At 41.5% G+C, this 25,729-nt stretch overlaps 1 protein-coding gene across 1 annotated transcript; it reads left to right on the top strand.

Moving 5' to 3' along the window:
• The first annotated feature begins 5,465 nt into the window (after positions 1-5,465).
• On the top strand, positions 5,466-24,738 carry LOC106584641 (secretory carrier-associated membrane protein 2). Its single transcript, XM_014170125.2, has 9 exons — positions 5,466-6,025; positions 12,402-12,449; positions 12,631-12,717; positions 13,131-13,254; positions 16,327-16,455; positions 18,400-18,559; positions 19,789-19,890; positions 22,053-22,170; positions 22,546-24,738. The coding sequence occupies exons 1-9, from the start codon at positions 5,969-5,971 to the stop codon at positions 22,846-22,848; spliced, it is 1,128 nt and encodes a 375-aa protein (XP_014025600.2). The 5' UTR covers positions 5,466-5,968; the 3' UTR covers positions 22,849-24,738.
• The last annotated feature ends 991 nt before the right edge of the window (positions 24,739-25,729 follow it).

Raw genomic sequence — 25,729 nt, 5'->3', positions numbered from 1 at the left:
TCTAGTGGTTAGAGTGTAGAGGTGACAGGTAGCCTAGTGGTTAGAGTGTAGAGGTGACAGGTAGTCTAGTGGTTAGAGTGTAGAGGTGACAGGTAGTCTAGTGGTTAGAGTGTAGAGGTGGCAGGTAACCTAGTAGTTAGAGCATTGGGCCAGTAACCGAAAGGTTGCCAGATCAAATCCCCGAGCTGACAAGGTAAAAATCTGTAGTTCTGCCCCTGAACAAGGCAGTTAACCCGCTGTTCCCTGGTAGGCCGTCAGTGTAAATAAGAATTTGTTCTTAACTGACTTGCCTAGTTAAATAAAGGTAAAATATTGGCTATACACTGCGTGCACAATTATTAGGCAGATTGTATTCCTCTGGATTTATTTTATTGTTGAACAAACACAATGCTCTCAGTCAATCCAAAATGTTATTGAACCTCAAACCTGAATGTTTAACAAAGGAAAGGTGAGTTTTGTCTTTCTCTGGTAAATATATAAGTGTGCACAATTATTAGGCAACTATTAGTGTGCAGAATTATTAGGCAACTAAATTACAAAAATAATTTCTCTCAACTCACTTGTTTATTCTCAATTTTTAGAGTAAGTGTAACAGATAAGTAACACAAAATGACAATTATATAACATTTTTGGCCTTTCAAAAATATTCAGTGACCAATATAGCCACCCTTATTTTCAATAACTGCCATGAGCCTTCCATCCATGGAGTCTGTCAGTTTCTTGATCTGTTCACGATCAATTTTCACTGAAGCAGCAACCACAGCCTCCCAAATGCTGTTCAAAAAGGTGTATTGTCTTCCATCACTGTAAATCGCATGTTTGAGAAGGGCCCACAAGTTCTCAATAGGATTTACGTCAGGTGAGGAAGGGGGCCAGGTCATTATTCAGGCATCTTTGAGGCCCTTGCTGGCTAGCCAAGCAGTGGAGTACTTGGATGCATGTGATGGAGCATTGTCCTGCATTAAGATCATGGCCTTCTAGAATGCTGAGGACTTCTTCCTGTACCACTGTTTGACGAAAGAATCTTCCAGAAACTGGCAGTAGGTTTGGGAGTTGAGTTTCAGTCCATCTTCAACCCGAAAAGGTCCAACTACCTCATCCTCAATGATAGCAGCCCATACCAGTACCCCTACTTCACCTTGCTGGCACCTGACTCAAAGTGGTGCCCTGTGTCCATTACAGATCCAGCCATGGGCCCATCCATCTGGTCCATCAAGAGTCACTTTCATTTCATCTGTCCATAAAACCTTTGAAAAATCTATCTTCAGGTATTTCTTTGCCCAATCTTGACGCTTCAACTTGTGAATCTTATTCAGTGGTGGTCTTGTTTCAGTCTTCTTGACCTTGGCCATGTCTCTGAGCACTTGACACCTTGTACTTCTGAACACTCCAGGTTGGTTGCAGTTCTGGAATACGGTGGCACTGGAGGATAATGGGTTCCTGGTAGTTTGACGTTTAATTCTTCCCAAGTCTTTTGCAGTTAATTTGCGCCTTTTCTTCCCCATGCGTTTTTTGCGCCCCAGTTGACTATTCGCAACAAAACGTTTGAATGTCCGGTGGTCACACCTCAATAGTTTAGCTATTTAAAGAGTGTCGCATCCGTCTGAAAGGCATTTAACATTTTTGGCTTTTCAGTGTCAGTTAAATTTCTTTTTTGGCCCATTTTACCTGAGGTAATGAGGCTGCCTAATAATTACGCACACCTTGACATAAGGTGTTATTCACTTTCGCCACACCCTCCCTCATTACACAAATACATATCACCTGAAAATGATTAAATCCAATAAGCATTCAAGTTTATATGGTTTGGAGTTTGAAAATGTGAATAGAAACAATGATAAGATCAGAATACTCACTTGCCTAATAATTGTGCACGCAGTGTATACCACACCCCCTCGGGCCTTATTGCTTAATTATTTTCCGGCGCCCGACCATATGCTTAAGAAAAAAAATCATCCCGCGGCTGAATCTAGTTGATGATCCCTGGAATGTCAATCTCACCTCAGCATAATGTTTGCCTGCTTCAATGACAGTTGAAGCATCCCCACCAACAACCAGTTTGGCCACCTCACTGTCCAGACCAACCTTACCCCATGCATAATTCTGTACCGCACAGGATAGTGGAAATACTGTAACACAAAGAAAACAGTGCCACAGTCAATCATTTTTCAATATAAAACATGCACAGTATGACAGGAAATTGCACTTCTGCACTGCAACATTCATTGAAAGCAAAACATCAACTACTTTCTAGGTTTGTTTACACTGTGATGCAGCCTGGATTCCAACCAGGGACTGCAGTGATGCCTCTTGCACTGAGATGCAGCCTGGATTCCAACCAGGGACTGCAGTGATGCCTCTTGCACTGAGATGCAGCCTGGATTCCAACCAGGGACTGCAGTGATGCCTCTTGCACTGAGATGCAGCCTGGATTCCAACCAGGGACTGCAGTGATGCCTCTTGCACTGAGATGCAGCCTGGATTCCAACCAGGGACTGCAGTGATGCCTCTAGCACTGAGATGCAGTGCCTTAGACCGCTGCGCCACCCGGGAGCCCCTCACGGTTACATTAAGACACCGTGGAGCCGGCGTGAGATATGGGTCGGAAAAAGTACCTTAATGCAGGGATGAGATATGCCACTGTAATCCAAATGAAAATCAAATCACATTTTATTTGTCACATTCACCGAATACAACTGGTTTAGACTTTACTGTGAAACGCTTGCTTACGAGCCCTTCACAACAATGCAGAGTTTAAAAATGATAATACACAAGAAGAATAAAATAAAATACACAAGAATGGAGCTATATACAGGAAGTACCAGATCAATGTGGAGCTACATACAGGAAGTACCAGATCAATGTGGAGCTATATACAGGGAGTACCAGATCAATGTGGAGCTATATACAGGAAGTACCAGATCAATGAGGAGCTATATACAGGAAGTACCAGTACCATATCAATGTGCAGAGGTATTTAATGTAGATATGTACATGAAGGCAGGGTAAAGTGACTAGGCAACAGGATAGATAATAAGGTATCTGAGGTAGATACAGTCGGAAGTTTACATACACTTAGGTTGGAGTCATTAAAACTCGTTTTTCAACCACTCCACAAATTTCTTGTTAACAAACTATAGCTTTGGCAAGTCGGTTAGGACATCTACTTTGTGCATGACACAAGTAATTTTTCCAACAATTGTTTACAGACAGATTATTTAACTTATCAATCACTGTATCACAATTCCAGTGGGTCAGAAGTTTACATACACAAAGTTGACTGTGCCTTTAAACAGCTTGGGAAATTCCAGAAAATGATATCATGGCTTTAGAGGCTTCTGATAGGCTAATTGACATCATTTGAGTCAATTGAAGGTGTACCTGTGGATGTATTTCAAGGCCTACCTTCAAACTCAGTGCCTGTTTGCTTGACATCATGGGAAAATCAAAAGAAATCAGCCAAGACCGCAGACATTTCTTTGTAGACCTCCACAAGTCTGGTTCATCCTTGGGAGCTATTTCCAAACGCCTGAAGGTACAATGTTCATCTGTACAAACAATAGTACGCAAGTATAAACACCATGGGACCACGCAGCCGCCATACCGCTCAGGAAGGAGACGCATTCTGTGTCCTAGAGATAAACGTACTTCGGTGCGAAAAGTGCAACTCAATCCCAGAACAACAGCAAAGGACCTTGTGAAGATGCTGGAGGAAACAGGTACAAAGGTATCTATATCCACATAAAACTAGTTCTATATCGACATAACCTGAAAGGCCGCTCAGCAAGGAAGAAACCACTGCTCCAAAACTGTCATAAAAAAGCCAGACTACGGTTTGCAACTGTACATGGGGACAAAGATCGTACTTCTTGGAGAAATGTCCTCTGGTCTGATGAAACAAAAATAGAACTGTTTGGCCATAATGACCATCGTTATGTTTGGAGGAAAAAGGGGGAGGCTTGCAAGGTGAAGAACACCATCCCAACCGTGAAGCACAGGGGTGGCAGCATCATGTTGTGGGGGTGCTTTGCAGCAGGAGGGACTGGTGCACTTCACAAAACAGATGGCATCATGAGGGAGGAAAATTATGTGGATATATTGAAGCAACATCTCAAGTCATCAGTCAGGAAGTTAAAGCTTGGTCGCAAAAGGGTCTTCCAAATGGACAATGACCCCAAGCATACTTCCAAAGCTGTGGCAAAATGGCTTAAGGACAACAAAGTCAAGGTATTGGAGTGGCCATCACAAAGCCCTGACCTCAATTCTATAGAACATTTGTGGGCAGAACTGAAAAAGCATGTGCGAGCAAGGAGGCCTACAAACCTGACTCAGTTACACCAGCTCTGTCAGGAGGAATGGGCCAAAATTCACCCAACTTATTGTGGGAAGCTTGTGGAAGGCTAACTGAAAAGTTTGACCCAAGTTAAACAATTTAAAGGAAATGCTACCAAATACTAATTGAGTGTATATAAACTTCTGACCCACTGGGAATGTGATGAAAGAAATAAAAGCTGAAATAAATCATTCTCTATACTATTATTCTGACATTTCACATTCTTAAAATAAAGTGGTGATCCTAACTGACCTAAGACAGGGACTTTACTATGATTAAATGTCAGGAATTGTGAAACACTGAGTTTAAATGTATTTGGCTAAGGTGTATGTAATCTTCTGACTTCAACTGTATGTACATGAAGGCAGGGTAAAGTGACTTGGCATCAGGATCGATAATAATAAGGTATTTGAGGTAGATATGTACATGAAGGCAGGGTAAAGTGACTTGGCATCAGGATCGATAATAATAAGGTATTTGAGGTAGATATGTACATGAAGGCAGGGTAAAGTGACTAGACATCAGCATAGACAATAATACAAGTAAAATAAGTGCCATTCCATAATGGCTGCTGTGGCTACTGGTAGCTACCATTAGGGCAACAAGGGCAGTTTTCCAGGAAAACTAGCAGTATTTCAATCTTCTCGATGGAGCAGTGTAGATTAAAGGTACAATTTGGAGTACAGTGGCATATCCCATCACTTCATTGATATACCCATATCTCACGCCAGGCTCCAAGGTGTGTAACTGTGATTGTGTTCTGACCTCAGTGCAGCTGGCAATAATGTTATTGAACCCCAAACAACCATTTGAAGGCAAAACATCAGATACTTTATAGGCTATTGAACCCAAACAACCATTTGAATGGAATGGAATACATGCATGTGTCTCGTATGAATTGATGCATTTGTATTTTCTGAATACTTAAAAACACATGAGAATTAATGAATGTGTGTGTTCTTTAAGAAGGTACGCTCGCGTGCTGTGTTTGTTACCGATGCGCTTCTCTTTGATTAGTTTTATATTGGCGACTTTGTCGCTACATGTGAAAGTGTCATTTAGGGTATTTTATGGATTAAATCAATACAAAAAGGGATAAATATGTCTCACCTCTTACTTCCTCCATCGCTGGAACGTCAGCGTTCACAGTAGTTCTGGCGTCATGATATGCTATGGGCTCATCCTTGTCACTTTCAAACCACATTTATGTCTATATTTTCTCTGCTATAGTTTTGTTCAAATTAAAATATTTTTTTATTATCAAACTTTGACCTAGTCTACATTAGCTTAGGGAATGTTTCCAAATGATTGTGCTTTTAATTATTGGCCTAGCTAGTGCAATTAATACACATTGAATTGTGTCCTCAATTTGGTATTAAAAACATGCACATTTGTATTAAATAAATCTGAGACGTCTGCATCCCAAAGCATCTATAAAGTTTCAATAAAAAAATCTACAGATGACGCACTTTACTTGACTATCCAAATGACGCACCTGTCATTCTCATATGTAGCCTACGTCTGGGCACTAAACTCAATTTCAGGAAATAACCAATGAAAGAAAGAGGAGCTTATCAAGCGATAGGAGGGCTATATTGTGTCTACTTTGAGGAGATATTATAAAACGCTATTAAAATGTCGGGATTTGAAGATAACCCATTTGTAGAATCGTACGACATCATCCCTTTTCAGGTAATACGCTTTTATTATTTTTTTTACACACGTCTTGATACAAAGTTGGCTCTAACTTTTCTCCAAGTCTTGCTACAAAGTAACACAGGAAACGTGTTGGGTGTATCTGGGTTTGTAGCATGATTGACAAGGTTTTAGCCACAGATGGTTTACCTCATCTCTCTCAGATACAAGAAGTTGCAAAAGAACAGTGTACATTTGATAAAGGAAATAGCGTACAAACTGATAAATAAGACTGTAAGTCTACTATGCTTTCACAGCAAAGAATGCTAAATGGTTACAAAGTAGGCCTTATGAAATTACACACGTTTGTTCGCCTATAGGCTACGTTATGAGCGCACTGTCAGTGAATGCATCTTTTTTTCCATGAACCTACACTATGCGGTTTACCTTTAGATGTGAACAAACGTCACAGCCTCCAGGATGTCTAGGCTGTAGGCTTACAGCTCAGTTGCACCTTTTACAATATCTCCCAATAGAACTCAGCAAAATGGAATCTCAAAACACCAATTAGGCTACGAAGTCACTTCACTCCAAACACAGAATGTGGGTGTGAAATGTAACGCAACTAAATTGTAGCCTCTAACCATGTGTCTGATTTATCTGAGGTATGAAACTGCCAAGCAGAGATAGGGTTCAAGCCTGGTGCCACACTGGCCATCGAGAAAGTTTGAGAGAGAGAGCTGTTCTGAGAAATGCAATGGGAATACAGCTGTTCTGAGAAATGCAATGGGAATCCAGCTGTTCTGAGAAATGCAATGGGAATCCAGCTGTTCTGAGAAATACAATTGGAATCCAGCTATTCTGAGTAATAAGATGGGAATCCAGCTATTCTGAGTAATAAGATGGGAATCCAGCTATTCTGAGTAATAAGATGGGAATCCAGCTGACTCTCACTCAGAATGTATGGCTTCTTGGCAGTTTTAAACTGGGAAATGTTTCCTGTGAATACTGTAGCGCATACTGCTTTATTGACTAGCGACACAGCTGGGAACTCCATTAAATAGGCTGTTAAATTGTCCTATTTCAGCATTTTACAGTAAGTAGTATGAAACAATACCTCCTGTATACTGTAAGATGCTGCATAGGGTACTTTACCAATTTTCAGTACTTTTGCCAGCAGTAAAAGGGCTGACCTGGTGTGTAATGTTGACAGAATTCAACATCTAGTCTAAACAAATAGTATCCACTGTTTCAATTAAAACTTACAGAAAACACACGGGCTACCTAGCAGCCTAAGGACTGTTTGCCACTTGTACAGTGAAACGGTATTGTTACTGCTGTAACTACGTCAAATCTGGATAGGCCTATAGGCCTGGCCTGTATGAGATACAGTGCCTTTGGAAAGTATTCAGACCCCTTGACATTTTGTTACGTTACAGCCTTATTCTAAAATGGATTTAAAAAAAATCCCCCTCATCAATCTACACACAATACCCAATAATGACAAAGCAAAAACTGTTTATTAGACATTTTTGCTAATTTATTCAAAATAAAAAACAGATACCTTCTTTACATAAGTATTCAGACCCTTTGCTATGAGACTCAAAATTGAGCTCAGGTGCATCCTGTTTCCATTGATCATATTTCAGATTTTTCTACAACTTGGAGTCCACCTGTGCTAAATTCAATTAATTGGACATGATTTGGAAAGGCACACACCTGTCTATAAACGGTCCCACAGTTGCAAGTGCATGTCAGAGCAAAAACCAAGCCATGAGGTCGAAGGAATTGTCTGTAGAGCTCCGAGACAGGATTGTGTCGAGGCACAGATCTCGGGAAGGGTACCAAAAAAAATCTGCAGCATTGAATGTCCCCAAGAACACAGTGGCCTCCATAATTCTTCAATGGAAGAAGTTTGGAACCACCAAGACTCTTCCTTGAGCAGGCCGCCCGGCAAAACTGAGCAATCGGGAAAGAAGGGCCTTGGTCAGGGAGGTGACCAGGAACCCAATGGCCACTCTGACAGAGCTCCAGAGTTCCTCTGGAGATTGGAGAACCTTCCAGAATGACAAGCATCTCTGCAGCACTCCACCAATCAGGCCTTTATGATAGAGTGGCCAGACGGAAGCCACTCCTCAGTATAAGGCACATGACAGCCCGCTTGAAGTTTGCCAAAGGGCACCAAGAGGACTCTCAGACCATGAGAAACCAAGAACTCTTTGGCTTGAATGCCAAGCGTCACGTCTGGAGGAAACCTGGCACCATCCTTATGGTGAAGCATGGTGGTGGTGTAACCGATGTGAAATGGCTAGTTAGTTAGCGGTGGTGCGCGCTAATAGCATTTCAATCAGTGACGTCACTCGCTCTGAGACTTGAAGTAGGGTTTCCCCTTGCGTTGCAAGGGCCGCGGCTTTTGTGGCGCGATGGGTAACGATGCTTCGCGGGGTGTCAGTTGTTGATGTGTGCAAGGGTCCCTGGTTAGAGCCCGGGTTGGGCCGAAGAGAGGGACGGAACCTACACTGTTACAGTGGCAACATCATGATTTGGGGATGTTTTTCAGCAGCAGGGACTGGGAGACTAGTCAGGATCGAGGCAAAGCTGAATGGAGCAAAGTACAGAGATCCTTGATGAAAACCTGCTCCAGAGCACTCAGGACCTCAGACTGGGGCGAAGGTTCACCTTCCAACAGGACAATGACCCTAAGCAAGTTTCTTGAGGGACCCAGCCAGAGCCCAGACTTGAACCTGATCGACCATCTCTGGAGAGACCTGAAAATAGCTTTGCAGGTCTGACAGATCTTGAGAGGATCTGCAGAGGAGAATGTAAGAAACTTTCCAAATACAGGTGTGCCAAGCTTGTAGAGTCATATCCAAGAATACTTGAGGCTGTAATCGCTGCCAAAGGTGCTTCAACAAAGTCCTGAGTAAAGGGTCTGAATTATTATGTTAATGTGATATTTCGTTTTTTATTTCTTAAAACCTGTTTTTGCTTTGTCATTATGGGTTATTCTGTGTAGGTAGTTCCCCCCCCCCCCCCATCATTTTTTTACATTTTATAATAAGGCTGTAACGTTAAAAAAAATGGAAAAAGTGAAGGGGTCTGAATACTTTACGAATGCACTGTATACCAGTACTTTAATGGTAGCTAGTAGTTGCAAAGCAATCACTCTTACTGTACTTCCAGCATCTCTACTGACTGTTTGCTTGCAGGGTGTATATGAGCCTGAACAAATAGCTCAGCCTCCTGTAGCCTGTAACAGGTCATGGATGCTAAAAAAAACATGTCTGTTATTCTAATTGTGGGCATTACTTAATGAGGATGAGTCTCACTTGACTCAGTGGGTTAGATGCAGTGTCGTAGTACTCGAGTCCAGGACTCAGTGGGTTAGATGCAGTGTCGTAGTACTCGAGTCCAGGACTCACTTGACTCAGTGGGTTAGATGCAGTGTCGTAGTACTCGAGTCCAGGACTCACTTGACTCAGTGAGTTAGATGCAGTGTCGTAGTACTCGAGTCCAGGACTCACTTGACTCAGTGGGTTAGATGCAGTGTCGTAGTACTCGAGTCCAGGACTCACTTGACTCAGTGGGTTAGATGCAGTGTCGTAGTACTCGAGTCCAGGACTCACTTGACTCAGTGGGTTAGATGCAGTGTCGTAGTACTCGAGTCCAGGACTCATGACATTTGTAGTTCTTTATGATAGCCACATTAGCAGTTAAATCGCATTTAATTTTTGGGGTGGTAAGTACAGGCGAATATATTGATAAAAGACACCTTGTCCAAGAGATATTTACATGGTTATCAAAACGTCACGCCAGGGAACACAGCCCTTATTTTAAGTGTTTCTAAAATCACCTATGGGAAAAATGTATGGTGGAAAAATGATTGGAACCATTTCCCTGTTTGACCACTATGTTTCATGAGTATTATGACTCATACTGTGGTACTCTATAAAACACCTACACCAGTGGAGGCTGCTGAGTGGAGGACCATTCATAATTATAGCTGGAATGGAATGGCATCAAACACATGGAAACCAATTTTTTTGGTACCCTTCCCCAGATCTGCGCCTTGTCACAGTCCTGTCTCCAAGCTCTACAGACAATTCCTTCGACCTCATGGCTTGGTTTTTGCTCTGACATGCACTGTCAACTGTGGGACCTTATAGAAATCATGTCCAATCCTTATATCCAAATCATGTCCAATCAATTGAATTTACCAAAGTTGTACTCCAATCAAGTTGTAGAAACATCTCAAGGATGATCAATGGAAACAGGATGAACCTGAGCACAATTTTGAGTCTCATAGCAAAGGGTCTGAATACTTATGTATTTACATTTTTAATTGTTTATACATTTGCAAAAATGTAAAAAAATTAATAAAAAAAACGTTCACTTTTGTAATTATGGGATAATGTGTGTAGATTGATGAGGGAAAAAAGTCATTTCATCCATTTTAGAATAAGGCTTTACAGTTACAAAATGTGGAAAAGGGGAAGGGGTCTTAATACTTTCTGAATGCACTTTATCAGTGGGTGATTATAAAAACGTATCTGAGAGCCTGACTTACTGTTCATTTAAGTAGTGCAACACGGGTGTATTCATTACGCCGATTCTGTTGCAAAACATTTTGAAAATGCAAAACATTTTGTAAATGCAAAACATTTTGAAACAGAAACTATTTACTCTAAATGGAAATCACAAACGAGAGTTTCTATTGGATAAATTCAGGTAGGTCCCTTCCGGTTTTGTTCCGTTTTCTCTGTTGACTTCCGTTTTAGTTCTAAAAAGGTATCCGTAATGAATACACCCCAGGTATTGGATATCATAAGGTGAATGCACCAATTTGTAAGTTGCTCTGGATAAGAGCGTCTGCTAAATGACGTAAATGTATTGAGTAGAACTTGAGTTAGTGATGAATTCTAAATTAGTTGGGGGTTTTAATGAGTGGCGTTATACTGCCATCTGTTGGCGACTACAAACAATTGTATAACACAACGAATTGTATATTAATGGACTCGATTCGTGACTCGACCAGTGGTGACTCTGACTGGGCTCAGATTTCGGCCATAATGATTGGTGACTCTAGCACAGGAGACTACGACAATGGTAAGATGTAAGAAGTTACAGCTTTGCTGTAAAATTGTGAAACTGGCACACCTAAGCAGTGACGCAGTGGTCTAAGGCACTGCATCTCTGTGCTAGAGACGTCACTACAAACCCTGGTTCGATCCTGGGCTGTATCACAACCGGCCGTGATCGGGAGTCCCGTAGGGCGACGCACAATTGGAACCAGCGTCGTACGGGTTAGGGGAGGGTTTGGCCGGGGTAGGCCGTCATTGTAAATAAGAATTTGTTCTTAACTGACTTGCCTAGTTAAATAAAGGTAAAAAAAAGAATAATTTGGGCCCACACACACAGCCAGGGTAGAGACTGAGTAGCCTATTGGAAGGTCTGGTGTGGTAATGTCAACGCTATTGGCTTCTCTGTTTAACACCACACCCTTCTAATTACTGGATTGGATTGTTGAGAGAGCCTCCTGCCTGGTATTTCTTGGGATGCTTCCCATTGTAATGAATGATTTATCAAAGGCTTATTACTATGGTTAAATGGCAAAGATCTCAGCTCTCTTTCTATGGTAGTTACTTAGTGATACAGAGATGCCATTTTCTTTCTGTTGCCCACTGAAATATCAAGTCAAACTGGACTCCTGGTTGACATATCAAGCCAAACTGGACCCTGGGTTGACATATCAAGTCAAACTGGACCCTGGGTTGACATATCAAGCCAAACTGGACTCTGGGTTGACATATCAAGCCAAACTGGACTCTGGGTTGACATATCAAGCCAAACTGGACCCTGGGTTGACATATCAAGTCAAACTGGACCCTGGGTTGACATATCAAGCCAAACTGGACTCTGGGTTGACATATCAAGTCAAACTGGACTCTGGGTTGACATATCAAGCCAAACTGGACCCTGGGTTGACATATCAAGCCAAACTGGACTCTGGGTTGACATATCAAGCCAAACTGGACTCTGGGTTGACATATCAAGCCAAACTGGACTCTGGGTTGACATATCAAGCCAAACTGGACTCTGGGTTGACATATCAAGCCAAACTGCACTCTGGGTTGAGTGCGGATGTCCCTGACTGACGTTCCATACACTTTTTTTACTTCAGGAAATTAAGCTTCTTGAGCTATTCGGCCTCTCGAAATATCACAAGAATTCATAAGCAATCTCTTTTATATGAGTTCTGTTATTGAAGGCTACGAACGTCACATGTGAAGGCCGCCATTGTTGCATCACACATTCTTTCTGCGATGGATTGATAGGCCTATTAGATGAGACAATAATCACATTGAACGTAATGCTAATGAGAATGAGCTGATTGTTGCATATACTGAAGAGGAAATGTGTTGTTTTGTTTCAGGATCCCTCAGTTACAGAAGTGACCAACTCTGACGTAGACCATCAGACGGTAAGATCACTTGCTTTTTACCCCTGCACACATACACACACACACACACACACACACACACCAGATCAAAACTACAGTAACTGACGTTGAATAGATTGACGTCCCATAGATCACAGACTACTGTATTGTGTGTTTTTTGCCCCGCTTTTTCTCAGTCTGCCATGTGTATTTCCTGTTTCAGGTTAGCCTATCGGGGCCCACCATTCCGGCCTCCAGGATCCCTTCCCAGCCTGCCGTGCTACAGCCGTCAACAGAGCCCAGCCCACAGGTCAGTGATGACGCTGGTCACTAGTTTACAATGGAACCATAAGCCATCAATGTCATCACATAAGAATGAAAACATGAAAACATTTTTCCTTTTCCATATTTGACTGTCTACTTGTCCAATACTGATTTTAAAGAAGCTATATGGAAGTTTTTGCTTCTGGGGGTTAGGGTTCGCCAAAACAGCTCCCTTAAATGGACCAATATATGGTCCATAAATGAGCTGATTGGCCAGAAAGGGACAGACCTTTCCACACCCATGAGCAAAAGTATATATTGTTAACCTCAAACAATTTATGTGGTTACATGTGATAAAAAATGGAATAGCCTAATGTAATATTATGTATGTATGTGAACAATACAGCCAACATTCAGGCCAAAATGGCACCTGTGCTCTCTCCCCTCGTGTCCCTCCAGGCCACGGCGGCTGCGGTCCAGGCTAGCCTGCTGAGGCAGCAGGAGGAGCTGGGGAGGCTGCAGAGGGAGGCTGCAGACCTGGAGCACATAGTGAAGGAGTTGCAGAGCAGGGGCACCTCAACAGGTCACTGCCTACACCCCACACCATATACCTCTGAGCATATCCTTCCTACTCCTCACACCATATACCTCTGAGCATATCCTTCCTACTCCTCACACCATATACCTCTGAGCATATCCTTCCTACTCCTCACACCATCTACCTCTGAACATATCCTACCCTCTCCTTCTCCCCACACCATATACCTCTGAACATATCCTACCTTCTCCCCACACCATATACAGTTGAAGTCGGAAGTTTACATAAACTGAGTTTAAATGTATTTGGCTAAGGTGTTTCACAATTCCTGACATTTAATCCTTGTAAAAATTCCCTGTCTTAGGTCAGTTAGGATCACCACTTTATTTTAAGAATGTGAAATGTCAGAATAATAGTAGAGAGAATGATTTATTTCAGCTTTTATTTCTTTCATCACATTTCCAGTGGGTCAGAAGTTTACATACACTCAATTAGTATTTGGTAGCATTGCCTTTAAATTGTTTAACTTGGGTCAAATGTTTCGGGTAGCCTTCCACAAGCTTCCCACAATAAAATAAGTTGGGTGAATGTTGCCCATTCCTCCTGACAGAGCTGGTGTAACTGAGTCTGGTTTGTAGGCCTCCTTGCTCACACATGCTTTTTCAGTTCTGCCTACAAATTTTCTATAGGATTGAGGTCAGGGCTTTGTGATGGCCACTCCAATACCTTGACTTTGTTGTCCTTAAGCCATTTTGCCACAACTTTGGAAGTATGCTTGGGGTCATTGTCCATTTGGAAGACCCATTTGCGACCAAGCTTTAACTTCCTGACTGATGTCTTGAGATGTTGCTTCAATATATCCACATAATTTTCCTACCTCATGATGCCATCTGTTTTGTGAAGTGCACCAGTCCCTCCTGCAGCAAAGCACCCCTACAACATGATGCTGCCACCCCCGTGCTTCACGGTTGGGATGGTGTTCTTCGGCCTGCAATCCTCCCCCTTTTTCCTCCAAACATGACGATGGTCATTATGGCCAAACAGTCCTATTTTTGTTTCATCAGACCAGAGGACATTTCTCCAAAAAGTACGATCTTTGTCCCCATGTGCAGTTGCAAACTGTAGTCAGGCTTTTTTTGTGGCGGTTTTGGAGCAGTGGCTTCTTCCTTGCTGAGCGGCCTTTCAGGTTATGTCGATATAGGACTCGTTTTACTGTGGATATAGACCCTTTTGTACTTGTTTCCTCCCGCATCTTCACAAGGTCCTTTGCTGTTGTTCTGGGAATGATTTGCACTTTTCGCACCAAAGTACGTTCATCTCTAGGAGACAGAACGCGTCTCCTTCCTGAGCGGTATGGCGGCTGCATGGTCCCATGGTGTTTATACTTGCGTACTATTGTTTGTACAGATGAACATTGTACCTTCAGGCGTTTGGAAATAGCTCCCAAGGATGAACCAGACTTGTGGAGGTCTACAAAGAAATGTCTGCGGTCTTGGCTGATTTCTTTTGATTTTCCCATGATGTCAAGCAAAGAGGCACTGAGTTTGAAGGTAGGCCTTGAAGAACATCCACAGGTACACCTCCAATTAACTCAAATGATGTCAATTAGCCTATCAGAAGCTTCTAAAGCCATGACATCATTTTCTGGAATTTTCCAAGCTGTTTAAAGGCACAGTAAACTTCTGAACCACTGGAATTGTGATACAGTGAATGATAATCTGTCTGTAAACAATTGTTGGAAAAATTACTTGTGTCATGCACAAAGTAGATGTCCTAACCGACTTGCCAAAACTATAGTTTGTTAACAAGAAATTTGTGGAGTGGTTGAAAAACGTGTTTTAATGACTCCAACCTAAGTGCATGTACATTTCCGACTTCAACTGTACCTCTGAACATATCCTACCCTCTCCTTCTCCTCACACCATAGACCTCTGAACATATCCTACCCTCCTTCTCCTCACACCATAGACCTCTGAACATATCCTACCCTCTCCTTCTCCTCACACCATAGACCTCTGAACATATCCTACCCTCTCCTTCTCCTCACACCATAGACCTCTGAACATATCCTACCCTCTCCTTCTCCTCACACCATAGACCTCTGAACATATCCTACCCTCTCCTTCTCCTCACACCATAGACCTCTGAACATATCCTACCCTCTCCTTCTCCTCACACCATAGATCTCTGAACATACCCTACCCTCTCCTTCTCCTCACACCATAGATCTCTGAACATACCCTAGCCTATCCTTCTCCCCACAGTAGCCTCTTAGTAGGTTTTGGATCAACCCGTTTCAATTAATATCAGGAAGGCCAAAAAAAAGAAGGGGAAAAAGAAATATATATATATATATATATATATATATATATATATTAGGACAAAACACACATCACGACGAGGGACAACACTACATAAAGAGACTTAAGATGACAACATAGAAAGGCAGCAACACATGATGACACAGCATGGTAGCAACACAACATGATAGAAGCACAAAACATGGTACAAACATTATTGGGCACAGACAACAGCACAAAGGGCAAGAAGGTAGAGACAACAATACATCACACAAAGCAGCCACAACTGTCAGTAAGTGTCCATGACTGAGTCTTTGAATGAAGAGATTGAGATAAAACCGTCCAATTTGAGTGTTTGTTGCAGCTCGTTCCAGTCGCTAGCTGCAGCGAACTGAAAGGACGAGCGACCCAAGGATGTGTGTGCTTTTGGGATCTTTAACAGAATGTGACTGGCAGAACAGGTGTTGTTTGTGGAGGATGAGGGCTGCAGTCGATATCTCAGATAGAGGGGAGTAAGGCCTAAGAGGGTTTTATAAATGAGCATCAACCAGTGGGTCTTGCGACGGGTATACAGAGATGACTAGTTTACAGAGGAGTGAAGTGATGTGTCCTATAAGGAGTATTGGTGGCAAATCTGATGGCCGAATGGTAAAGAACATCTAGCCGCTCGAGAGCACCCTCACCTGCCGATCTATAAATGATGTCTCTGTAATTTAGCATGGAAACATCTTGTTGGGAAATAGACGATTCTTGCAATAGAGCTGTTGACAAAAAGTGAATGATGACATATTAATCAATCCATTTTCATTTTAATTAGGCAATGACAACAACTGGCCACCTCTTCCCAAGGCTTTTCCCATAAATCCTTGCTTCTACCAGGACTCCTCGGAGGAGATTCCCATGGAGCACCGGAGGGTTTGCAAGATGTTGTACTATCTGTGGATGTGTAAGTACACTGTGTGTGTGGCACTACCACAAAGACTGGTTAGTTGCTTTGTTAAATACAGCAAAGATGTTAACTCACGGTATATTGTAATGTCAGGCACTGCTCTGTCTGCATGGCAGGAGAACAGGGCTAATTGTTGTACATCCCTTATCTATACCTGTACCATCTATATCTATACATACATATATACGTACCTATCTATACCTGTACCATCCATACATGCATACATACGTACCCATCTATACATGTACCCATCTATATCTATACCTGTACCATATATACATGCATACATAGATATCTATACCTGTACCCATGTATACCTGTACCCATTTATCTGTCCCCATCTGTACCTGTACCCATCTGTATCTGTACCTGTACCATCTATATCTATACCCATCTATATCTATACCCATCTATATCTATACCTGTACCATCTATACATGCATACGTACCCATGTATACCTGTACCCATTTATCTGTCCCCATCTATATCTGTACCTGTACCATCTATATCTATACCTGTACCCATCTATATCTATACCCATCTATAACTATACCTATACCCATCTATATCTGTACCTGTACCATCTATATCTATACCCATCTATATCTATATCTGTACCATCTATATCTATACCCATCTATATCTACACCTGTACCCATCTATACCTGTACCCATCTATATCTATACCTGTACCCATCTATATCTATACCCATCTATATCTATGCCTCTCTATATACACTACCGTTCAAAAGTTTGGGGTCAAGAAATGTCCTTGTTTTTGAAAGGAAAGCTTTTTTTTGTCCTTTAAAATAACATCAAATTGATCAGAAATACAGTGTAGACATTGTTAATGTTGTAAATGACTATTGTAGCTGGAAATGGCTGATTAAAAAAAATATATATATTGTTTTATGCATTATCTACATAGGCGTAAAGAGGCCCATTATCAGCAACCATCACTCCTGTGTTCCAATGGCACGTTGTGTTAGCCTTTTAAAATTATTAATTTGGATTAGCTAATTGATCATTAGAAAACCTTTTGCAGTTATGTTAGCAAAGCTGAAAACTGTTGTTCTGTTTAAAGAAGCAATAAAATTGGCCTTCTTTAGATTAGTGGAGTACCTGGAGCATCAGCATTTGTGGGTTTGATTACAGGCTCAAAATGGCCAGAAACAAAGAACTTTCTTCTGAAACTTGTCAGTCTATTCTTGTTCTGAGAAATGAAGGCTATTCCATGTAAAAAATTGCCAAGAAACTGAAGATCTCGTACAACGCTGTGTACTACTCCCTTCACAGAACAGCGCAAACTGTCTTGGGTGCATGATATTTGTGCGTCTGTAACTTTCTCACTCATCATTATTCATGATTAATTCAGGACTGTCTAATCATGGTAGCGTCCTCATTAATGAAGAAGTGTTTAGAATCATATTCACTTCTTATTTACAATTTAAAGTGACTCCAAAATAACTCTACATTATTTACCATTAATTTCTATTGGGCACATAATATGAAACACAACCAAAACAAACAGCAAATGCATCCAACAAGTTTGTAGAGTCACAAGCTTGATGTAGTCATTGTGTGTTAGGTATATGGGACCAAATACTAAGCTTTTGACTACTTTAATACACATAAGTGAATTTGTCCCAATACTTTTGGTCCCCTAAAATGAGGGGGGACTATGTACAAAAAGTGCTGTAATTTAAAGATGGTTCACCTGATATGGATGAAAATACCCTCAAATTAAAGCTTACAGTCTGCACTATAACCTCATAACCATTGTATCATTAGCGTTGCATTCATTGGAGGCGTGTTCACATTGAAAGCATTTTGCAACGGAAAACAAAAATGAGTCCAGGTTGCCTTAACCCTGTTCCAGTCAGTTTTCTTCCATTTGGTACCTAATAAACACAACCCCCTCTCTCTCTCCCTCCCTCCAGTCTACTGTGTGACTCTGTTCCTCAACATGCTGGCCTGTCTGGCCAACTTCACCATGAACACGTACTTTGTTGTGGACTTTGGCCTGTCCATTCTTTGGCTCATCCTGTTCACCCCTTGCTCCTTCCTCTGTTGGTACAGACCTGTCTACAAGGCCTTCAAGTGAGTATACCAGGAACTACTGATCTACCGGCTTTCAGACAATTATGTTTTAGCTTAAAGGGATATTTTTCCTTTTTTTCCACACCCCAGTCTTAATAAAAAAAATGTTTTATTGTACTTTTATTTAACTAGGCAAGTCAGTTAAGAACAAATTCCTATTTTCAATGACGGCCTAGGAACAGTGGATTAACTGCCTTGTTCAGGGGAAGAACGACAGATTTTTACCTTGTCAGCTCGGGGATTCGATCATGCAACCTTCCGGTTACTAGTCCAATGCTCTAAGTTATTTAATTAATAAGAAATTGTATAATCTTTCATGTTTGCATATAGCTAATTTGTGCATCCAATTGGTTTGCATGCCACTGTGCTTTGGCTTACAACAAGGCTTTGTTTATCTGGTGGATCACAAAGTGCATTTGAAAGTCCCTCCCAGGATTTCAGTGTGTTTTTGTGTGTGATATTTGCATGCAGAAATAGTACATTTTCAAATTTGTCACTAAAATGCACTGACGGGATGAAAGGTTTGTTGAAGTCTTGCTTGATTGAACCATTTTATGCGGTAAAAGGGCTGATTGGTTAAAATTGCGAGCCCTCTTTTTGTAGTGTGTTGACTGGTCAAATTTGCAAGCTCTTGATTTAGCTAAAAAAAAGTATGCAATTGCAAGATACTGGAGGGACTGATTTGAAACATTACTGTAGCAAGGTAAAAATATGATTATATATTATAAACTGGGTGGTTCGAGCCCTGAATGCTGATATGGCTGACAGCTGTGATATATCAGACCGTATACCACGGGTATGACAAAACATGTCCTTTTTACTGCTCTAATTACGTTGGTAACCAGTTTATAATAGCAATAAGGCACCTCGGGGGTTTGTGTTATGTGGCCAATATACCACGACTAAGGGCTGTAATCCAGGCTACAGAGGACCATTTTGTAGGCTTACTTGCCACTAAGCAAATAGGGAAATGTTTGTAGTAGTTTGTTTACTGTTTTATTTATTTGTATTTTTATGGGTATTGATGCCCAGTCATAGTGGTAATGGTGTTCCTTAATGAAACTATTTCAATTAAATAGATTACATTGTAATGACGTTGGCATCCTGTCCAAACACGGAGAAACGGTGTAGTGTTTTAAAAAATATATATATTTTGGGCTTTTATTTACCAATTTACTGCCAAATGGTGTTATTTAATTCTGTGTTCTCTAAACCCTGGGTCTCTGCAGGTCGGACAGCTCCTTCAGTTACTTCTTCTTCTTCTTTGTGTTCTTCTGCCAAGTGGTGGTTATCATTATCCAGTCTGTGGGCATCCCCAACTTGGGAAACAGGTGGGTGTGAGGAACAGGTCTGAGTGAGTGGGATGCTATGGATGTCAAATTGATGTATTTTTTGTTGTTGCATATCTTCAATCTGTGTTTGTTCACCAGTCCAACCAGGGCCCATATACACCAGACCAATATTAGGAGTACTGATCTAGGATCAGTTTTCCCTTTTTAGGTCAGAATAAATATGAGTATAATGGCAATGAGGGACCTGATCCTAGGTCAGCACTCTGAGATGCTTTGTAAATATGGGCCCAGGTCAGATCTGTTAGTGAGGATGTAGAATTGACTTGTAAAGAATTGGAACAGGTCCCACTGTTTGCTTTGAATAGTTGATAAGTAAATCTGAAATCTGAAAATATTTGATGTACATTCAACTTTTTAGACCCTCCATGTTTGATCAGTGAAATACAGTTGCAAAAAAAGTATGTGAACCCTTTGGAATTACCTGGATTTCTGCATAAATTCTAACCTAAGTCACAACAATAGACAAACATAGTGTGCTTAAACTAATAACACACAAATTGTATGTCTTGTCTATATTGAATACATAATTTAAACATTCACAGTGTAGGTTGGGAAAAGTATGTGAACCCCTAGGCTAATGACTTCTCCAAAAGCTAATTGGAGTCAGGAGTCCGCTAACCTGGAGTCTAATCAATGAGACGAGATTGGAGATGTTGGTTAGAGCTGCCTTGCCCTATAAAAAACACTTACAACATCTGAGTTTGCTATTCACAAGAAGCATTGCCTGATGTGAACCATGCCTCGAACAAAAGAGATCTCAGAAGACCTAAGATTAAGAATTGTTGACTTGCATGAAGCTGAAAAGGGTTACATAAGTATCTCTAAAAGCCTTGATGTTCATCAGTCCACGGTAAGACAAAATGTCTATAAATGGAGAAAGTTCAGCACTGTTGCTACTCTCCCTAGGAGTGGCTGTCCTGCAAAGATGACTGCAAGAGCACAGTCCAGAATGCTCATTGAGGTTAAGAAGAATCCTAGAGTGTCAGCTAAAGACTTACAGAAATCTCTGGAACATGCTAACATCTCTGTTGACGAGTCTACGACACGTAAAACACTAAACAAGAATGGTGTTCAAGGGTGGACATCACGGAAGAAGCCACTAATGTCCAAAAAAAACATTGCTGCACGTCTGAAGTTCGCAAAAGAGCATCTGGATGTTCCACAGCGCTACTGGCAAAATATTCTGTGGACAGATAAAACTAAAGTTGTGTTATTTGGAAGGAACACACAACACTATGTGTGGAGAAAAAAAGGCACAGCACACCAACATCAAAACATCATCCCATCTATAAAGTATTGTGGTGGGGGCATCATGGTTTGGGGCTGCTTTGCTGCCTTAGGGCCTGGACAACTTGCTATCATCGATGGAAAATGAATTCCCAACTTTAGCAAGACATTTTGCAGGAGAAAGTAAGGCTATCTGTCCACCAATTGAAGCTCAACAGAAGTTGGGTGATGCAACAGGACAACCATCCAAAACACAGAAGTAAATCAACAACAGAATGGCTTCTTCAACAGAAGAAAATACACCTTCTGGAGTGGCCCAGTCAGAGTCCTGACCTCAACCCGATTGTGATGCTGTGGCATGACCTCGAGAGCGGTTCACACCAGACATCCTAAGAATATTTCTGAACTGAAACAGTTTTGTAAAGAGGAATGGTCCAAAATTCCTCATGACCATTGTGCAGGTCTGATCCGCAACTACAGAAAACGTTTGGTCGAGGTTATTGCTGCCAAAGGAGGGTCAACCAGTTATTAAATCCAACATCCTTTTTCCACTCTGCACTGTGAATGTTTACATGGTGTGTTCAATAAAGACATGAAAACGTATAATTGTGTGTGTTATTAGTTTAAACAGACTGTGTTTGTCTATTGTTGTGACTTAGATGAAGATCAGATGAAATTGTATGACCAATTTAAGCAGAAATCCAGGTCATTCCAAAGGGTTCAAACGTTTTATCTTGCCACTGTATATTTACTGAAATATTGTGAATTCTATAAATATTGTGACTATAAACCATATAAACGCTCAATGGTGACTAACATGTACATTTTTATAACATAATTTCAAAAGGAAAATACATTCCCACGTTAGACTAAATTAAACAATTTACCGTATATCGTTTCCTTCTTGATTCCAGTGGTTGGATCGTCTCGTTGTCTGCCATTTCCTCCAACGAGGCGATGGGAGCCGTCATGATGGTGGTGGCCTACTGCTTCACTGCCTGTGCTATGCTGTCAGTCATCCTGCTGAGGGTGGTACGTGGCGTTACCGTAACTCCCTGGAGAATCTCTCTCACATCCTCACCACCTCCTCAAAACCCATTGGATGAGAAGGTCAGAGGGGAGGGACCTCTGACCTCATCCAATTGGTTTTAGGAATTTAACCACGGCAAAGTGACTGTATCCATGTAGTTAAACAGAATGTAAGCTGGCGAGATCAGGATGGTTCTTACGGGGCTAAGTTATAATTAACCTGATTCAGTTTATCAACCAGCTAATTATTACAATCAGGTGTGCTAGATTAGGATGGGAGTGAAAACCTACAGAACGGTAGCTCTCCAGGAACAGGGTTGGAGAGCCCTGCTATACATTCTATTCTATAACCCGTAATGATGTGGTGTCCTCCCCCAGGTGCACAGCCACTACTGGCATACTGGGGCCAGCTTCCAGAAGGCCCAGCAGGAGTTCTCCCAGGGCGTGTTCACCAACAAGACCTTCCAGACGGCTGCCACCTCCGCAGCCGCCTCCGCTGCCTCCGGAGCCTTCCAGGGGAACAACTACACCCAGGCCGGGCTAACTCAACCCCCATATACCCCCTTCACCTCCTCCATCCAATGCCCACCACCGCACCACCTGTTTGGGATGGATCCCCTCCCCCTCCCCTGCTGTCACCATCCAGTGCAGGTCCCACCATGGAGCTCATTTCATATATGAGCTGTGGTCATCGGACAGCAAACAAATGGTTGCTTGAGTAGGAAACTGTACCCACTGTGTTTTTTGGGAATTGGAAGCCTGATGTTGTGATGTTCTTCAGTATGTGTTCGTGTGCATCTTTTTTTGCGATGCTCGTGTGTGTATGTTCTCTTTTAGCGATTTTCTCTCTCTGTCTGTGTGTGTGTGTGTGTGTGTGTGTGTGTGGGGGGGGGGGTTTGCTCCTGATAGTGTCTTGCATGTCTGGCCATTGTAAAGGGACCACCGGTTGAGAGACTCTGTTGTAAAGGGACCACTGGTTGAGACTCTCAACAATGGTGGCTTCTCAGCATCCTTTAATTTCAATGTACAAATGAAGACAATGAGTGTTGCTTTTAGTAGGGTGAAACCTGATTGAAAAATATAATGAAGTTTAAAGTGTGTACTCTGTCTCATAAGACTATGATAATCAGCTAGGTTATTAGTTACCAGGGCTACTGTAATTATTAGATGCACATTTTTCATTATACTTAGAAATCACCTCAAACTAACGTACCTTCAAATTCACACCATTTCATTAGCCTTTTCAGATAGTTTTCGTCAAAATGAGGTACTTTGTTTCCAATCTTTTCATGTCGTAAATAGTCCTGCTGTATGTGTAGAGTATTGGCTTTGGCAATGAGAGACTGGTGTTGTGTAAGAATGGCTTGAATATTTAACAGCAGGTTGGTTTGTCAGTATAGGCTGTCCCGTTGAACTTAAAGGGACAGTTCACCCCATTGTCAGTATAGGCTGTCCCGTTGAACTTAAAGGGACAGTTCACCCCATTGTCAGTATAGACTGTCCCATTCAACTTAAAGGGACAGTTCACCCCGGAACCAAAGTTTGTCATTTTCATGCCCCCAAAGTGGTCTGTTTCACGATGTCTAGATCCCTCTACACATGCATTGAAAGAAACACGTAGGCATTCATCTCCAACCAATGAAAACAACGGGCATCTTAGTACAGATAGTATGGAATAGATTCTGCTTACACATAAAAGGCCCACTCTGTGATTAGTTACTGCTGTTAGGGTTATGATGGTGTCTGGTGAACTTGGATTTTGGAGTGGACTATACCTTTTCACCAAAAACTTGACGTGTGCCTTGACCAGTGTCTCTCCAGTTTGTCGCTGTAGTCATTGGGTCCTACATTAACCAACTCTTAACCTTTTTATTATGGGAGAAATTCCGTTATAAAATAACTATTTTTTAATTTTTTAAATGTATGACATATCCCCTGTTCATAGTACCGTGTCGACCTGAATCGTGCTGTACACACATTTTCTTTTCACATGGTCCTTTCCAGCATGGTTCAGGCAACTATGCTGGATGAATAACCAGGCCAGTTCAGCTCTGTTCAGCTCAGCTCAGTAGTGTGAAAATGGTATCATTTAGATAGAAATCATTTGTAAGTGAGTGTCAATGTTATATTCTATGGATTTGCCACTAACAGATTCAACATGTGAACAATGCGAAATAGCTTTTTGCTCTACTTTGGATTTGTTTTTTGATAATTCAGGTTGGGAAGAGCCTGTCACTCAAAATTAAGAGCTGGACAAAGTAGAGCTGAGTGGTCAAACAACAAGATAAATGTTCTTATTTGAGATTCTTGCTTACTTTAACACAAATTATTCTTCCTTAAGCTTCCTAGACAAAGATCAAGTACTTAAATGATTTGTGAATGGATTGATGTAAATGATCTATTTTATCATTTTGATTTGCCACATTCACAGGAGCATGTATACATTGTCGGTTTAAATGTAAGAATTGTCCGAAATCAACAAAGCAAATCAATCATGACGAATGTAATATTTGATCTATTGGTTTACTAAAGGTTTAAAAAAGTATCATAAAAATACTATTGATATTGAAATAGATTTTGTTTTCTTAATTCATATCTCTGTGAATATGACCGTTGATCTGCATTGTATTAGGAGTGGAGAATTTTAGATTGCCTTTTTGTAATTCAAATTATTTAAACTTTTAGCATTTTTCTAATAATTTTTTTTGCTTTCATTGATACAATTTTTGTGTTTTTAAGTGAAGATAAGTTAACTAACATAACATCCTGTGTGATGTTCTAAAGGATGTATTTTGATTGAAATCTTTAAAATTCATCCATTTCTTCCTTCCTTGAAGTGATCCTTAATCTAACACTTAATTGGACAGGTAAGAGCAAGGCTTCTGCTGCATTGCTTTCACCAATCCGGTCATATCTGTACCGAGATAATGGCTGTCCTAAATGGCGTCCTATTCCTTACAAAGTGCTCTCCTTTTTGACTAGAGATGCAGCCTACTTTTAGGAAACTAGGAAGGAAGGATGCAATTCTAAAGTATTGGAATGGGACCAATATTGAAATGCACCGTGGCCTTCTTTTATTTCCTCCACCTTGACCCACTCCACCACTACACTGTCTGATGCTGCAGTGACTTTGCAATAAAGAACAAACAGAACAGCAGCTGATGCTCTCCTCTCTCCAGGGTGCAGGCCAGAATAACAACCAAGTGTCCTCCGCCTCCTCTTTCTCCTCCTCCCTCTCCTTCTACTCCACCTTCATCAAATGGGCCAGACAGCGTCCCAGCCAACCATTGCCTCTTCATCCTCCTCCCTCTCCTCTTCCTCATATACCTCTGCCATCAACAAATGGGCAAGACAGCATCCCAGTCAACCACCTGACCCTGCACACCACTCATTCAGATCCCAGGCTGTAAGACACAGCGACCCCAGTGGAATTCTCCTGACGCTTCACAGGTACATTACACGGCAGGGCAGCTATTTATAAGTCGAACAAAGGAATCAAGGTCGACGTGGCGAGGAGCAGTCAGAGTCTGAACACTGGAGGGAGGCAAGGAGGAGGCTGTAC

Source organism: Salmo salar, chromosome ssa23 (genome assembly GCF_905237065.1).
Source record: "Salmo salar chromosome ssa23, Ssal_v3.1, whole genome shotgun sequence".
In the NCBI taxonomy this organism is placed as follows: Eukaryota; Metazoa; Chordata; class Actinopteri; order Salmoniformes; family Salmonidae; genus Salmo; species Salmo salar.
This window is presented reverse-complemented; position numbering and strand designations above follow the sequence as displayed.